Source organism: Pipra filicauda, unplaced genomic scaffold (assembly GCF_003945595.2).
Source record: "Pipra filicauda isolate LSUMZ 115617 unplaced genomic scaffold, ASM394559v2 scaffold725_size179387_pilon, whole genome shotgun sequence".
Lineage (NCBI taxonomy): Eukaryota > Metazoa > Chordata > Aves > Passeriformes > Pipridae > Pipra > Pipra filicauda.
This window is the reverse complement of record NW_024104893.1, coordinates 64745-80989: the sequence shown is the minus strand read 5'-3', so window position 1 is coordinate 80989 and position 16245 is coordinate 64745. Positions and strand designations below refer to the sequence as shown.

The following is a 16245-nucleotide window of genomic DNA, read 5'->3' as shown; positions in this document are numbered from 1 at the left end:
CCCTCAGGGTGAACGTGCCCACCTCGGCACCCATGGGCGTTCCCTCGGACCTTTCCCCACCCGCACAGGGCAAGCGGACCCCGCAGCTCCCGCCCCGACCAGGACACAGGGACAGCGGTGGGGTCGTACAAACTTTAATGCAAATGGAATAAAAGGAGAAGAAGAGAGAAGCACAGCAGCAGCACTGATACAGTAACTCTGCTGAGGCCACAATCAGGACATTGTACATTCACATTCACAGTTTCTTATAGCTTTCAGCAATGGAAAAATACTTCACTTGTGCACATTCAAGCACTATAGTGTTTGAAAATAGTGCATACAGTGTTATGGATGTAGACTCCTAGCGTGTAAATATAAAGTAAATACAAATAGAGGATGAGGAAGACTTCTGGAGAAAGAAACCCCTAGTCCACGAAGGCAGAAATCCATTTTCACATCATGTCCCTGCAGGTTCACCTCCTTGAGACCAGTTACTGAGGTGACAATGACAAAAGGCACCGAGGTTACTGAGGTTGTGCTGAGAAGAAACCTCCCCCTGTCCTGTTCCAGTGCTGCCCAGCGTCTGTGGCTCCACTCCATCCCCCCCTCCTGAGTCCCCCTTTCCAGGGAGAAACAGATGGGGGGGATGGAGGGGATGGACAGGGGGAAAACGGGACACTAAGGAAAAAAATTCCAACATCTCTCTTCAAACCCAGGACAATATTAAACAGGACCGGATCCCAAATGGATGCAGCTCCATTCCCACCACTCTCTGGGCCCAACATTCCAGCCAGTTCCTAACCCAGCACAGAGGGCCCTTTCCAGGCCATGGGTTGCAGCTTTTCCAGGAATGTTGCCTGGGAGACAGTGACCAAGGCTTTGCTGGAGGACTTTTCAAGGTCCCTCTGGATGCCGACCCCAGGGAAGGGCTGGAGCGGTGCCAGGGCAGGGTCAGGTTGGGTCTCAGGAAAAGATTTTTCCCTCAGAGGCTGGTTGGGCACTGTCCAGGCTCCCCAGGTGGGCGACCTTGGGATGGGGGAACACCTCCCTGAGACCCCCCTGTGCCAGCCTGGACGGCACCTTCAGGGAGCTGAGGAGGATCCTGTGCCCCCTGCGAGGTAACCCCCCACCCCCCGGGGGTCCCATCGATGCCCCCTCCCCAAACTTAAGCCGGGCTGGAGCCTCTCCCTGTCCTCCCACGGTACCTCAGCGCGCCAGGGTCCATCTGTCTGTCTGTCTGTCTTTCTGTCCCACAGAGGCCGAGGGGTGCAGGCTCTGCCCCGTGGGCTGGATGCTGGGCAGGACCAAGTGTTACTGGGTCTCGGAAAGGATGAACTCGTGGCACGGGAGCCGGGAGGACTGCGGGGACCGCGGGGCCGCGATGGCGATGCCGTGGGACAAGGACGAGCTGGTGAAGGGACCGAGGGGACAGAGGGGCTGGAGGCACCCCAGGGGAGGGCGAAGGGCTCCCCAGAAGCCTGGGATCACACCCCTCATTCCCAAATTCCCCGCGGTGCCCGTGGCAGACCGGGGGGGAGGGACATGGGTCTGGCTCGGTCCCGGGGTGAGGATGGAGCCTATTTTGGGGTGACCATCCCCGGCCCGGCAGCGCCACCACTGCCCCTTTCCCCGGGCCAGGATTCCCTCAATGAGACCCTGAGGAAACCCACGCGCCACTTCTGGATCGGGCTCTCGGTGCCCGCGCCCGGGATGGGCTGGACGTGGGTGAACGGCTCCCGCCCGGACTGGAGCCGGTGAGGAGCGCTGGGGGGTCGGGGTGGGCACCCCCCTGTCCCCCGAGGGCCCCCCGGGGGTGACACGGGCCCCCTCCCGCACACGCAGGTTCCCGCAGGACCTCGGGGAGGGTCCCGGAGCCTGCGGGGCGCTCAAGGGGAGACAGGATCGACCCCCGCGCCTGCGACACGGGGCTGCAGTGGATCTGCCAGACGGAGTCCGCCCGGATCTGAGCCTCCACCGCACCCAAACCCCACCGTTAATGCGGGAAAAAATCCCCGATTCCCGCGGGTTCGGCACCCACCGGCAGCTCCCGGGGCAGGGGCAGAACCGCGGCTGGAGAAAATCGCCCTGGGATGGGCGATGCGAGGGCGGCCGGGGTGCGAGGGAGGAGGAGAAATCGAACTACGGAAAGAATAAAAACTAAAAATAACTTGTAAAATTCACTTTGCGGGGGAGTCGGTGGCGAACCACCCCCCGATTCCCACCTCCCACCGTTGCCAGAGGGCGGAGCGGACCTGCCTGTCCGTCGGGGCAGCTCTTTTAGGGACGCGGGGCAGGGGACGCTCCCCGGTGCCGCTCATCCCCCCTCACAGCGCTCGGTACCGCCGCGAGTGTCCCTCGGTGTCGCAGTTTCGGTCGCGGGTCTTTTATTGCCTTCTCTCTTTTTTTTCCGTTCAACCCCCCCATCTCCCCGCCCCGGGGCGGCCCTTTCGCCGCCGCCGCTCCTCGCCCGCCCCTCGTCGCAGCGCTTCAGTGACACGGGGTGGGTCCCACGAGCCAAGGCAGGGTCTGTCTGTCCCTCCGGGCAGCTCCTGCAGCACCGCCGCGGCTCTGCTGTCGCGTTTAATTCTATTTTCTATATTTTATTCGCAGCTCCCACCCTGCTCGGCACAGCCCTTCTGGCCACCCCCAACACCGCCCGTTCAGTGACACGGGGCGGGGGGACCCCTCGGTGCAGCCTTTTATTCTGTTTTACTCTATTTCTTGTCTTTTCTTCTGTTCCCACGCTCGCTGCGGCTCTTTCAGACGTGGGCGGTGGGAACCCCTCGCAGCGATTTTAACGCCCCCGCGGAGCCAAGAAATGCCGGGAAACAGTTTCCATGGTCTGGAGCCAACGCGCTGCTGCTTCTCCTGCCAGTCCCCGGCACGTTTTTACAAGCAGTGACTCAAATCGTCAGCGCTCGGTGCCCCTGGGCTCCAAACTGCTGGGGCAGGAGCCGCTGGGCACAATCCTGAGATACCTTTCCCCACTCCCCTCATCACGACTGTTGAGCTTTTCTTCACGGAAATAATTCCCCTTGGCAATGAAAGGCTGTATAACAAGGTCATAAGTACTATTATGTCAATATTTGTGCTTGGTTGGGTGCATTCCGGTCCATCTTTTATGGTATTTAAAGTGCAGAGCCTCCATCCCAGCCTTATGAGCAACCACGTGGGACCCCTTCAGCCAACAGCCTCCCCCTGGGTTTCTCAGATGTCACAATGCTGGTCATACATCCCCAAGAGCTTCTCATTTCTTCTGGCTCCAAACTGTGCAGCTTTCACGAGGTGACAGTTTGGAATAATTCTGTCCCCTGCCCGGGTGAGGAGGGGGGTGACAGAGCAGCATCTGGCACCAACCAGGGCCAGCCCATCACAGATCCCTTGGTTGGGAACTCTTAAATATTTGTAAGTAAGCAAGGTGCAAAAAATGGACTTTGTTCCTTCAAAAATGAACCACACTGAGAGTTGTTGGAGAACAGCAAAACAGCCAAAGAGCTGTAAACTGAAAACCACGCCTCTGTGTTTGACTCCCGTCCTGTCTGTGGCTCAACAGACTCAGTTCCGAGAAATCAGCCACCCATTGACAGCTGCCCTGCGAGGTGAGTACTCCAGAGCAGCCCCTGGGCTGCCAAACTCGGGGTGGTGGGTGCTCCCTGCCCACAGTGAGCCACGGCTGGCACAGGGCTGAGCCCCCACATCATGGTCTTGTCTTTGGGGGGGCTGCAATGACCACCTGATTAATTAAACGTGGCACGTTGAAGGGCAGGGAGGAGTAAACACCAAAGGTCACAGTTTTACAGCTTTTGCTACCATGGGGTTGGTTTGAGTGTCTGCTGCGGGGTATGCTGGTTTGTCATTTTTGCTGCCTTGTAAGAGCTTCTTCAGTGAATTTGTTGGGTTTTTTTCAGCCCCTTGTTGCTGACAGGGGTTGCTTCTCAGGAAGAGAAATGAGAAAATCGTGGTGAAAAGAGGTAAATAATGATATAAAAAGGACATTAATTTGTTTCAGTTGAGTGGAATGAACAGTGATTTTGGGGGGAGCTGGAGTGAACCAGCTGGAAACCACGGTGGGCTTGGGAGGGATTGAACCTGGGCAGGAGCTCGGGCTGCACCGGGGGGGTCTCACAACGTGAACCTTCAGGGGTCCTTTTAGGGGAATTTGTTGAATTTGTACAGTCACACTGGGAGGCAGAAATTAGTCATCATAAAGGAGCAAAAATGATGGTGGGAGTGGGTGAATCAGTAACTGCACTGGGTCTCTTTTAGATTCAAATTGGTAGTTCAGTTTTGCAAATGTTAAAACCTTCACCAGCCCACTGGTTTCTGGCTCAGAATTGGGTTTGGGAGGGATTAAACCTGAGCAGGAGCTCGGGCTGCACCAGATGGGGTCTTACAAGGTGAACCTTTGGGGGTCTTTTTAAGGGAATTTGTTGAATTGTTCAGTTGTCACTGTGAGGCAGAAATTAAAGTAGGACTGAAATTGTGGCTTGAAATGAGGGGATGGAACTTGTGCACTGAAACTTCTGCCATATCAAGCAGGTCCAGGCACTTGATAGTTTCGTTTATAAAATAAGAAGCCCTTCATCTGTAACGATCCCTCCCCCACTTTCGGGCTCAGCTCCAGCTCAGAGCTTGGGCAAGGTCTGCCCTTTATCCTGTTGCACTTCAGAAACCCCCCGGATGAGGAAGCACCCCCCTCTTCTGGCCCATCCTGTGTTTGTTTCTCCTATCAATTTAACCCTCTCACGGCTCTGGAAACGCTGTTATCTGAGCACTCCTTGAGCTTCCTCCTGCAAACCCCCTCTGAGGGAATCGCTTTGTGCTTTTTTCATGTTTGTTTGCCCACAATCAAACCTTTGCAGCTTTCAGAGTTCACTTTGGCAATGAAATATTGCTGTTTTATCAGGACACGTTCCTGTTGAGCTTCTGTTGGTACGTTTGCTGCTGCTAACTTAACATAAGACCCAAGAGGACCAAAAGCTGCTGTCTCTGTTGGTTTGGGGTGCAGGGAACCAGGTCGTGCTCCTGCAACAGTGGGCACGGGGGAGGGGGAACCAGAGCGGGGTTTCCTGTGAGCAAAACAAGCTCGTAGGGAGCCACAAACAGAAAACTTGAGCAGAACAGGTGCTGTGAACTGTCACAGGCTACTTTCCATCCTGTGTGTTTTTGCAAAAGGGCCCCAAAGCACAAACTCTGCTCCGAGCTCTCGGTGCCTCTTCTGAGCCCTGAACAGGCTCCTGTGCCCTGCAAACACTTCAGCTGCCTTTGAGCTGTGAGTTCTCAATGACTTATTTATTTAATAAAGTGTTTTAAAACTTGTCTTTCTCTTTCCTTTCTGCTTAATTTGTTTGAAGTTGTTTTTTCCTCTTTAATCTTAGTCCCTTCCCTCTCTTTCCCTCCCTTATCTTTTCCCCTCCCTCTGTCCTTTGTGCTGCCTCCTCTCCCAGATGTGTGTTCAGCCCTGCCAGATGGTGCCCCTTGGCACCACGATAACACTGAGAGCCAGTGCCAACCCCACAGGGGCTGTTGTGGCTGGCTGGGCTGTGGCCCAGGAGATCTCAGCTGCTTGCAGGTCCCCTCAGCCTCTCCTCTCCTTCCACCCCAGGCTTCCACCCCACAGAGCCCAGAGACACATCAGCCCTGGCCCCTGAAGCTTCTCTGCAAGGATGGGGAAAGGAAGCCAAAGGCCAAATTCTTCAAGCCAAGAGGAACCACTGAACACCTGCAGTGATCCAGAGAAAGAGTCCAAATGTGGTAATGTTGGGAAAACCCCAAATGCTCTGGGGGAGGGAAGGGGGTGGGAAGAGCATCTCGCTCTGGGGGGGGCAGCAGTGGGATGGGGATGGAGCCTTTGGGTGGGTGTGGAGCAGCCCAGGCACTGAATTCCACACTGTGGAATTCACCTCTGGAGGCTGAAGATCTGTCTCCAGGGCCTCAAACACACGTTGGTGCCTCTGAAGGACTCCTGAGCCCCCAGAGGTGTCCCTGGATGGGCCTGGGTGGGGCTCGGGATGGGCTGAGGGTCCAGCACAGGAGGGCAAAGCAGAGGGGAGAGGAGCCAGGCCATCCTCACCCTGCTCTTTCCTGCCCCAGGGTCCTACAGAACCAAGTCAGACCAGAGAACATCCCCCAAGGTGCGTGTTCTCCTTGCTCAGAGTGTGTTCCTGGGGATCCTCACCTTGAGCCTGGCTGGAGCAGTGACTGGTGAGTTCCACCCAGACACCCCCATGGGGAGGATCCGGGCCAGGTGCCTCCCTTTTGGGAGGTGGGAGGATCCCAGGACCTTCCCAGCATCAAGGGAGGCTCCTAAAGTGGGAGCTTTGCACTTTGCTCCAGGCACCTGCTCCTCGCTCAGTCACACCTTTTCCCAAGAGAATCATCCCCAGTTTCCCTCTTCCAGCTGCTGGAAAAAAAAACCCCAAGGAATCAATCCCATTTTGCTGCTTTTCAGGGCTGCCCACGTGTCTGACTCAGCTTTCTGTGTTTCAGTTCTCGGTGTCAGACCCCGGTTCTCTGAGCAGGAATTCTCCCACGTGTGCCCAGACACCTGGCCTGGTTTCCAAGGAAAATGCTATTATTTTTCTGAGCCTGAGGGCAACTGGACCACGGGCCGGGAAAGGTGTGAGGCCCTGGGAGCTTCCCTGGCCACCATAAGCACCAGGGAGGAACTGGTGAGGACTGGGATGAACTGGTGAGGACTGGGATGAACTGGTGAGGACTGGGCTTGAGCCTCTGCAGCAGCACCAGGGTGGGAAACACGGGGAAACCAAGAGGATAAAACCAGCCCCAAACCCCCCAGGCTGGCCCCAAAGTGCTGCCAGTGCTGGAGCCGGGAACCAACCCCTTGGGAAAAGCCCCAGGTCTGGCTGGGGGTGGACACAGGAGGGAAAGAGGAGGTGGGGAAGGCAAGACTGGCCAAAACCAACGTTTCTTTGCCTTCCAGGCCTTCCTTCTGCGCTATAAAGGCGAAGCAAACCACTGGATCGGGCTGGGAATGAGGGATAACGGCTGGGAGTGGATCAATGGCACGGCCTTGAATGGCAGGTGGGTCCCTGCGTCCGTGCTGGAGCCCCAGGGTGGGCCCCAGGGATTTCCTGGAGTCTGGGATGCCCCATCCTGGGATGGGCACCTTCTCCTGCCCTGTGTCCAGGCAGCTCCTGGCTTTCCATGGGGGGTTGGATGGGCCGAGGTCGCTGCCCCCCAACCCTGATCAGAGAATTAGAGACCCCCCCCAGCCAAAACCCTTCTTTCCCAGAGAGGAAATCCCAGCTCTTCTTATTTTTTGAGGGGGTTTTCTTCTTTTCCTTTTCCCTTTCTGACTCTGGTCCCGTTGGCACTGCAGGTTTGAGGTGAGGGGTGGGGGGCCCTGTGGGTACCTGAACCAGGGCAGGATCAGCTCGTCCCTGTGCCACACGGAGAAGAACTGGATCTGCAGCCGCCCTGACAACTTCGTCCTGTGGGAGGGGAAATTAAGAGACCCCAAACTGGGACTTTCAACCTAAATCTCTGACCAGATGGGGGAACTTCACCCCAGCACTGCAACTGAAATATTCGGGGTGAATCCAAAAAATCAGGTACAAGGAACCGGTGCTATCCCCCATCCTTTGGATCTTTTGAGCAGTAAATGCCAGGACCAAGTGTGGTTTGCACCACAGAAAACTTGCTCAAAAGGTTCATGCAAATGCAAGTGATATTTATACAATTTGCTTTAAGTGCACATTTATATGAGTACAACATTTATGTAGCCATATTAATAATAGGTGGAGAATAGGCGGAGCTCTGGCCGGTGTTTCTCTTGGCCCTCCATTTTGGTGGGGGGTAAATCAGCCTCTTTTCACGCTTTTTTCAGCCTTATTTCAAGCTTTTTCTGCGGTGGCCATGGTTTGGGGGCGGTTTTGGGGTGAGAAAGGAGCCTTTTAGTGCCCGTTCTCACCCTCCTGGTACTTCCACTCCACTCCCGCTCTTCTCTCCCTTTAAAAACCCTCAGCACGTGCTGATTGGCCGATTAAACCGCACCCCCTCACTCCCATTGGCCGCTCCTCCCCGCGCTCCGCCCCTTCCCTTTCCCCGCCCTCAGGTCGGACCTGGGTGGGAACTGCGCCCCCCCGCGGGCATTCCAGGAAAGGCGGGGGGCGGACGTGGCTGAAGACTGCGAGAGTGGGGTCCGTTTTAAGTAGAAAAAGGCGGATTTTGGGGCCGGGTTTGCAACGTTTCACGTTAATAAAAAGCAAGTGTTTATAAAACTGAAGCTTGAAAGCTGCTTTTTAAAATCATTGTTTTGTTATACACAAAAAAACAACCAGTTTGGGTGTATTGTCAATGATTTGTGATGCCCCCAAACCACCAATTATTAATTGTGAATTAATAACTGTGTCCTAATCATTGTGTCAATAACTGATTTTTATATCCCAAACCCACCATTTGGGGTGAATTGATGACTAATTTAATATACCCCAAACAATGGGGGGAACCCCCCCAAAATCCTCTGGGGAGTGGGTGCCGACTCCAGGTAGGACCTGGCTGACCAAAACAACCTCAATTTTGGGTGAGATCTCCATTTTTTACCTTTTATTCTGCAAAATAACCTTTCAGCACCACGAGTGGTGGTGACAGAACAACGCTCAGCTGGGGCACCAAACCCCTAAAATAACGAGGGGAACCCCCCCAAAACTTTTTCAGGAGCAGGTGCCAACTCCAAGCAGGAGCCATGGGTGGGAATTCTGAGGCAGAATTTCCGTTTTCGACCTTTTATTCTGCAAAACCACCTTTGGCCCCCATTCTGAAATGGCCTCTGGAAAACAAAGAACCAAGCCCCCACCATGTGACAGTTCAACCCCATCCGTGTGCCAAGGGCTCCTTTGTGGTGTCACAGCCTGTCCTCTCCATTCCGGAATGGGCCCTGGCAACCAAAGAACCAACGCCCTCCAACCCCAAAGTGAAGCCCCACCTTTGTGCCATGGGCCCTCTTGTGATGTCACGGCCTATCCCCTCCATTCCAGAATGGCTGCTGGAAACCAAAACACCAATGTCTCACAGCCCCTAGTGCAGCCCAACCCCTGTGCCATGGGCCCCTTTGGGATGTCACAGCCTGTCCTCTCCATTCTGGAATAGCCCCTGGCAACCAAAGAACCAACACCTCACACCCCCACAGTGCAGCCCCACCTGTCTGCCACGGGACTTTTTGGGATGTCACGGCCTTTCCCCCAGGAAACAAAGCCTGGAACCAGGTCTCAAAAATAGATTTCTCTGCCAGGTCTCTGACCACTGAAATATGGCAGGCCTTAAACTTTTACTTTGTTTTTCTAACAAATGGCCATGGCCCAGAACTTGTCCATCATCCATTGTCTCTTGCCCCCATTCAATCTCCTGCCAGCAGTTTCTCCCCACTGCTGGGTGGGCTCCTTTGTCAAGCACTAGAACTTGTTGGGTAACAGGCCCAGTCCTGTTGCATATTTTTCGTGGGGATGTGCAGGAGGGCATTGAGTCTTCCAGGAGCAAATTGGCAGAGGACCCCAAGCTGGCTTGCAGTGTGGATGTGCTGGAGGGTAGGAAGGCTGTGCAGAGGGACCTGGACAGGCTGGACCTCTGGGCCGAGCCCGTGGGCATGAGGTTCAAGAGTGCCTTTGGTGCCTTTGGGGCCTCTGGCCACAAGAACCCCCTGCAGCTCCAGGCCAAGGGCAGAGGAGCTGCAAAGGGTCCCCGTGGGAGAGGCCCTGGGGGTGCTGGTGGACAGAGGCTGAACCTGAGCCAGCGGGTGCCCGGGTGGGCAAGAAGGCCAAGGGCAGGCTGGCCTGGATCAGAAAGAGTGTGGCAGCAGGAGCAGGGCAGTGATGCTTCTGCTGGACTGGGCACTGGTGAGGCCACAGCTGGAGTGCTGTGTCCAGCTCTGGGCCCCTCAATTCAGGGAGAACCTTGAGGGGCTGCAGTGGGTGGAGAGCAGGGCAATGGAGCTGGGCAAGGGTCTGCAGTGCCTGGCCTGTGAGGAGCAGCTGAGGGAGCTGGGCTTCTCCAACCTGGAGAAGAGGAGGCTCGGGGCTGACCTTCTCCCTGTCCACAACTTCCTGACAGGAGGCTGGAGCCAGGTGGGGGTCAGCCCTTTCTCTGAGGCAACAGGCGACAGGACAAGAGGACACGAGGACCTGCCTGTCAGGGGCTGTTTGTCAGGGACAGGAGCAGGACTTTTTGGAGAGAAACAGGGATTAGGTATTGAAATGGGCTGCCCAGGGAGGTGGTGGAGTCACCGTCCCTGGAGGTGTTTAAGCAAAGCCTGGCCATGGCACTGAGTGCCGTGGTCTGCTTGACGTGCTGGGGATGGGGCGTAGGCTGGACGCCGGTTGATCTCACAAGTCTCTGCCAAGCTCAGGGACTCTGGGCTTCTGTGCCAGCCCAGCCTTTGGGGACAGCGTGCTGGTGGCTCCGAGGCTCCGTCCTTGCCTTGCCTTGCCCATCTCCTGGCTGCCAGGCAAGGGCCTTGTGACATCACAGCCTCTGTGGAACAGCGCGGGGGCTGAAAACTGTCAGTGCTGCGTCCCCGTGCCCAGAGCCTGGGCAGAAGTCGGCTGGCAGGGACGGGCAGAGACTGTGCAGAGGTGTCAGCTCGTCCCGCAGCAGCACGATGCCCAGCCAGGGCATCTCCTGGCTCCTCAGGCTCTCGCTGCTCCTGCTCTTGCCTGGCCCACTCGAGCCTTGCAGCCGTGCCACAGGTGCCATTGCTGAGAACCGGGCTTTTCCTTGGATGGCCCCTTGCCAGAAAAGGCAGGAGAGGCTGGAGAGAGGGGAAGGAGGGGGGTCAGGCCGCTGGGATGGTGCCGGCGGGCCGTGAGCCCAAAGCCAGCAAGGCCTTGGGCCCACACGGTGTCAGGGGAGGACTGAGAGCCCCCAGGGAGGAGGAAAGCTGGGCAGGCCCCAAGGCTGCTGGGCCTCTTCCTTGCCAGCCCTTTGGCCAAGGCCCCGAGGCAGAGGTGGGGCTCAGCCCCTCCCAGCAATGGGGCACAGGCTGAGCCCCAGGGACACCAGAGCCAGGCGGCCTGAGCTCTTCTTCCTGCAGCGTCTGCCTGGGGCAGCCCAGCCAGGCCTGAGTCTCTGCAGGAGAGGCCAAGCCCAGCCAGAGAGGGCTCAGCCCTCTGAGGCTGCACTCACTGCAAAGGGAACAAAACATTGGCCCACAGGACATCCTGCCCCCAAAGGGAGAACTGGAAAGGTCAAGAATAAAAAAGTCATCCTCCTCCATTAGTCAAGAAATGTTCAGACCTCTTTCCTAAAAGCATCCAGGAGTCAGGTCACCCAGTTTTCTCGCTGACAAGGATTTTTCCATGGTCCCCTCAATTCCCAGCCCACCCAGGATCACTTATAAGGTCCCAACCCCCACTATTTCCCCCCTCATCTACCCCCCTACACACCATTCCCCCAATCCCCAGCGCCCTCATGCTCAGTTTGGGGGTCCCACCCTCCCCTTTTCCCCACTCTTCTGACCTCTCCCTCCCCTTTCCCATCTTCCCCCAATCCTCAGTCCTCCTCCACCTCCACTTTTGGGGGGTCCCAATCCCCCACTAAGTTTGGGGTCCCACCACCCCTTTTATCCCCTCTGACTCACCGACCCCCCCTTCCCAACACCCCCTCTCACCCAAGAGCTCCTCGCCTGCAGTGGGAAGGGCTCCCAGTAACACCAGAGCCCATGAAAGTTCCCCCAAAAAAGGGTTAGGTGGAGTCCTAGATGGACTCTGAGTGGGTTTGGAGGTTCCTTGGGGGCTGTGGGGTGGTTTAAGGGGGTCCTGCACACTTTGGGATGCGTTGGATGCCGTGTGGGGGTGCAGATGTCCCCCCAAAGCTCCCCCAGAACAGGGTGACACAAGGGGGGGGACAGAGGGGTTCCCATTCCTGATCCATCCTGGAGCAACCACACTGGGGGCAACTGGGATCAGAGTGGGAGCAGCTGGGCCCCTGCTGGGCTCATACTGGGATCATCCTGGGAGTGACTGCATAATACCGGGAGTATGTGAGAGGCACTGCAACCATACTGGGAGTGACTGGGATCAAACTAGATTCTTACTGGAAGTGTCTGGAAGTTCCTGGGATCATACTGGAGGTGACTGGACTCATAGTGGGATCATACTGGGAGCAACTGGGACCATGCAGGGGCAAATGGCATCGTCCAGGCAGTGACTGAAAGTGCCTGTGACCAGACTGGACTCAGACTGGGAGTCCCTGAGAGGGAAAGGAACCATCCTGGGGGGGGGACTGGGAGCAACTGGGACCACCTTGGGGGAAACTGCGATCCTATTGGGAGTGACTGGGAGTGACTGGGATGATAGTGGGAGTGACCAGGACCATACATGAACCATCCTGGGAGTGACTGTCAGTGACCGGGATCATACTGGGAGCAACTGGGATCGTGCTGGCGGCACAAAGGACAGAGGGAGGGGAGGGGAACAGAGAGGGGAGGGAAAGAGAGGGGAGAGGGAATTTTAGAAAGGATAAAGAGGAAAGGAAAACAAAAGAAAAGAAGAAAAGTAAGAGAAAAAGCCGAGTTTAAACATTCAGTAAATGTGTGAGTCACTGAGAGCTCCCAGGTCAAAGGCAGGTGAAGTGTTTGCAGGGGACAGGAGCCTGTTCAGGACTCAGGAGCTGCTGCTGCCCAAAGGGAGGAAACGCCCCGAGGGCTCGGAGCAGAGTTTGTGCTTTGGGGCCTTTGCCAAGAACCCGCAGGAGGGAAAGCAGTTCCAGCCAGGGGGGCCCAGGGGCTCCCAGCACGGGCCCAGGGGCTCCCAGTCACCCCCAGGATGGGCCCAGTCACCCCCAGGATGGACCCAGTCACGCCCAGGATGATCTCAGTCACTTTTAGTCACTCCCAGTCTGATCCCAGAATGATCCCAGTCACTCCCAGTCTGATTCCGTTTTCTCCTAGTAGGATCCAAGTTATCCCCTGCAAGTTCCCAGTTCCTCCCAGTCAGTCCTGGTGTCTCCCACTATATCCCAGTTGCCCCCAGTGTGGTCCCACTCACTCCCAGTTGTTCCCAGGTACCTTCCAGTATGATCCCAGTTGCTCACAGCCACTCCCAGTCACTCCCAGTGTGCTCCCAGTCGCTCCCACTATGTCCCCAGTTGCATCCAGCATGATCCCACTTGCTCCCAGTATATCCCAGTTGCGTCAGCACAGCATCAACTGCCCTCAGAATGCTCCCAGTCACTCCCATTATGACCCCAGTCACCCTCACTGTCAGCCCAGTTGTCCCCAGCATGGGCCAAGCTGCTCCCACTTGCCTCCACCACAGATCCAGTCAATCCAAGTGTGGTCCCAGTCTTCCCCCAGCATGGTCCCAGCCAATCCCAGTTGCCCTCTTGTACATCCAGTCACTCCCAGTTGATTCCAGTTGCCCCCCACATGGTCCAAGTCACTCCCAGTGTGATCCCAGTCACCCCCAGGATGGTTGCAGACTCTCCCAGTATATCCCAGTTGCCCTCAGCATGCTCACAGTCATACCCAGTTACTTCCACTTGCCCCAGGATGCTTCCATTCCCATCAGTACAATCCCAGTCACTCCCAGTCTATGCCAGTTGCCTCCAGAATGCACCCTGTCACTCCCAGTTACTCCCAGTTCCACCATACTTCCAGCATGGCCCCACTGGTTCCCAGTTCCCCCCTGAATAGTTCCAGTCACTCCAAGTATGATCCTGGGCACTGACAGTCACTCCCAGGATGGTTCCAGTATGGTCCTGGTCACTCCCACTATCATCCCAGTCACTCCCAATAGGATCGCAGTTTCCCCCAAGGTGGTCCCAGTTGCTCCCAGTCCCCCCCCCAGGATGGTTCCTTTCCCTCTCAGGGACTCCCAGTCTGAGTCCAGTATGGCCCCAGGCACTTTCAGTCACTGCCTGGACGATGCCATTTGCCCCTGCACGGTCCCAGTTGCTCCCAGTATGATCCCACTATGAGTCCAGTCACCTCCAGTATGATCCCAGGAATTTCCAGACACTTCCAGTGGATTCAGTGAATCCAGTTTGATCCCAGTCATTCCCAGTATAGTTGCAGTCCCTCTCACATACTCCCAGTATTATTGCAGTCACTCCCAGGATGATCCCAGTATGAACCCAGCACGGGCCCGATTGCTCCCAGTATGATCCCAGTTGCCCCCAGCGTGGTTCCAGTTGCTCCCATTCACCCCTTCTGTGCTTCCACTCACTCCCAGTATCATCTCAGTCACTTTTAGTCATGTCCAGTATCATCCCACTATTATCCCAGTCACTCCCAGTCTGATACCAGTCTCTCCAAGTAGGATCCAGGTTACCCCCTGCATGGTCCCAGTTGCTTCCAGTCACCCCACTAGAGTTCCACTCCCTCCCAGGACCATCCCAGTAGGATCCCAGTGACACCCCAGTTGGTGGCACTCACACCCAGGATGAACCCAGACATGCCCTGGCACTCCCAGGATAAAGCCATTTGCCCCCAGCAGGGTCCCAGTTCCTCCCAGTCACTGACTATGGTAAAAGTTGTTCCCAGGATGATCCCTGGCACTCCCAGTCACTCCCACTATAATCCCAGTCAGTCGCAGTATGATCCCAGTCACTCCTGGTCTCTCCCAGTATATCCCAGTTGCCTGCAGTGTGGTCCCACTCACTCCTGGTTGCTCCCAGTAGCTTCCAGCATAATCCCAGTTGCTCACAGCCACTCCCAGACACTCCCAGTGTGCTCCCAGTCACTCCCACTATGATCCCAGTCACCTCCAGAGTGATCCCACTTGCTCCCAGTATATCCCAGTTGTGCCAACATGGTCCCAACTGCCCTCAGAATGCTCCCAGTCACTCCCAGTATAACCTCAGTCACCCTCACTGTGGCCCCAGTTGCTCCCAGTATGGGCCAAGCTCTCCAGCTGTTATCCAAGTATGATCCCAGTACTCCCCAGCATGGTACCAGTTGCTCCCAGTTTCTCCCAGTGTGATCCCAGTTGCTCCAAGTTGCCCCTAGGACTGACCCAGTCACTCCCTGTAAGATCCCAGTCTGATCCCAGTATGACTCCAGCAGGGGCCCAGCTGCTCCCAGGATGATCCCAGTTGCCCCCAGCGTGGTTCCAGTTACTCCCATTCGCCCCCCCCCCATGGTTCCACTCACTCCCAGACACTCCCAGTATATCCCAGTTGCCCCCAACATGCTCCCAGTTGCTCCCAGTATGATCCCAGTTCTGGTCCCGCTGGCTCCAGTCCAGGTCTTGGTGTATCCCGGTGTCCCCCCTTCCCCCCACCCCGCTCTCACCCCCTTTTCTCTCCCCACAGAGCTCCTGAGCTGCCGGCGGCCGCAGCCCCTCCTCATGGCCTCGGGCCCAGCCGGGACCCCTCAAACTCTGCCCTGATTTTGGGGGGTCGCCTGTCCCCCTCTGGCCCTGCTTTTATTCTGACCCCAGCCGGCTGCTCCCAGTGTTCCCAGTAAAGCTTCCCAGTTCTCCCCAGTCCCAGATACTCAGGGCAGGGGGAGGGGGCTTGTGGAGACCCCCCTCTTGTGGAGACATCGGGGGAACCGTGGTTGGGTGGGGGGCAGAACCGGCTCCGGGATGGATCGGGAATTTCAATCCCCGTGTCACCCCCTTCTGGGAGGGCTCTGGGGGGCACCTGCACCCCAACACGGCACCCAGCGCTCCACAAAAGGGGACGGGATCCCCGACACCACCCCACAGACCCACAAGGACCCCCCAACCCGCTCAGACCCCGCCCAGAGCCCCCAAAGCCCAACTGTGGGGAGACCTTTCTGGGCACTGGGGAGCTCCCCCGGCTGCGGGGGCAACTCCTCCGTGTGCAGGTAGAGCCGCAGCGCCCAGCGCTCCCCACCTCGAGCCCACCAGCGCCCCCCCCTCGCCCCCAGCGCCCCCCGGGACGGCGATTTGGGCAGGGGGGAGGGGGGGGCGCCCAGGCCTTGGAGTGTGGAGAGGAGGGGGGGCCTTGAGGCGGGGTGGGAGCCGAGAGCGCCAAGAGGTTTACGAGGGTGGGAGGCGAGAGAGGAGGGCCGGCCGGCCCCGGGAGGCAGAGTGGGGAGAAGTGAGCCCTGGGACCCCCCTGGCAACACTCAAGGGGACCCCGGCGAGTGGGAACCCCCCGGAGCCGCGAGACCCCTGGCAGCCCGGAGAGAGGGGACCCCCAATGCAGGCAGAAGTGCCATCAGGCCAGACAGGGGGGACCCCCCTAACCCCAGAGAGCAGAGAGGGGGAACTCCTGGGAGGGGTTTTTGGGCTGAATGTTGGTGTTTTGGAGGTTTTCACAAAAACAAGATGCCCAGTGAGT

At 57.1% G+C, this 16245-nt stretch overlaps 2 protein-coding genes across 4 annotated transcripts; both read left to right on the top strand.

Moving 5' to 3' along the window:
- The first annotated feature begins 1040 nt into the window (after window positions 1-1040).
- Window positions 1041-2140, top strand: LOC113997792 (killer cell lectin-like receptor subfamily B member 1B allele B). Its single transcript, XM_027739923.2, has 4 exons — window positions 1041-1097; window positions 1236-1390; window positions 1618-1733; window positions 1822-2140. Exons 2-4 carry the CDS (start codon window positions 1271-1273, stop codon window positions 2138-2140), a joined length of 555 nt encoding a protein of 184 aa, XP_027595724.1. The 5' UTR covers window positions 1041-1097; window positions 1236-1270.
- A 245-nt stretch (window positions 2141-2385) lies between these two features.
- Window positions 2386-8227, top strand: LOC113998706 (C-type lectin domain family 2 member B-like). Of its 3 annotated transcripts, none has more exons than XM_039389405.1 (7): window positions 2386-3578; window positions 3888-3950; window positions 5585-5733; window positions 6073-6183; window positions 6469-6650; window positions 6923-7023; window positions 7322-8227. In XM_039389405.1, exons 3-7 carry the CDS (start codon window positions 5646-5648, stop codon window positions 7479-7481), a joined length of 642 nt encoding a protein of 213 aa, XP_039245339.1. In that variant the 5' UTR covers window positions 2386-3578; window positions 3888-3950; window positions 5585-5645; the 3' UTR covers window positions 7482-8227. The 3 variants fall into 3 exon arrangements, with proteins under 3 accessions (XP_039245339.1, XP_039245338.1, XP_039245340.1); XM_039389404.1 differs by having other exon boundaries at window positions 3888-5251; XM_039389406.1 differs by lacking the exon at window positions 3888-3950.
- The last annotated feature ends 8018 nt before the right edge of the window (window positions 8228-16245 follow it).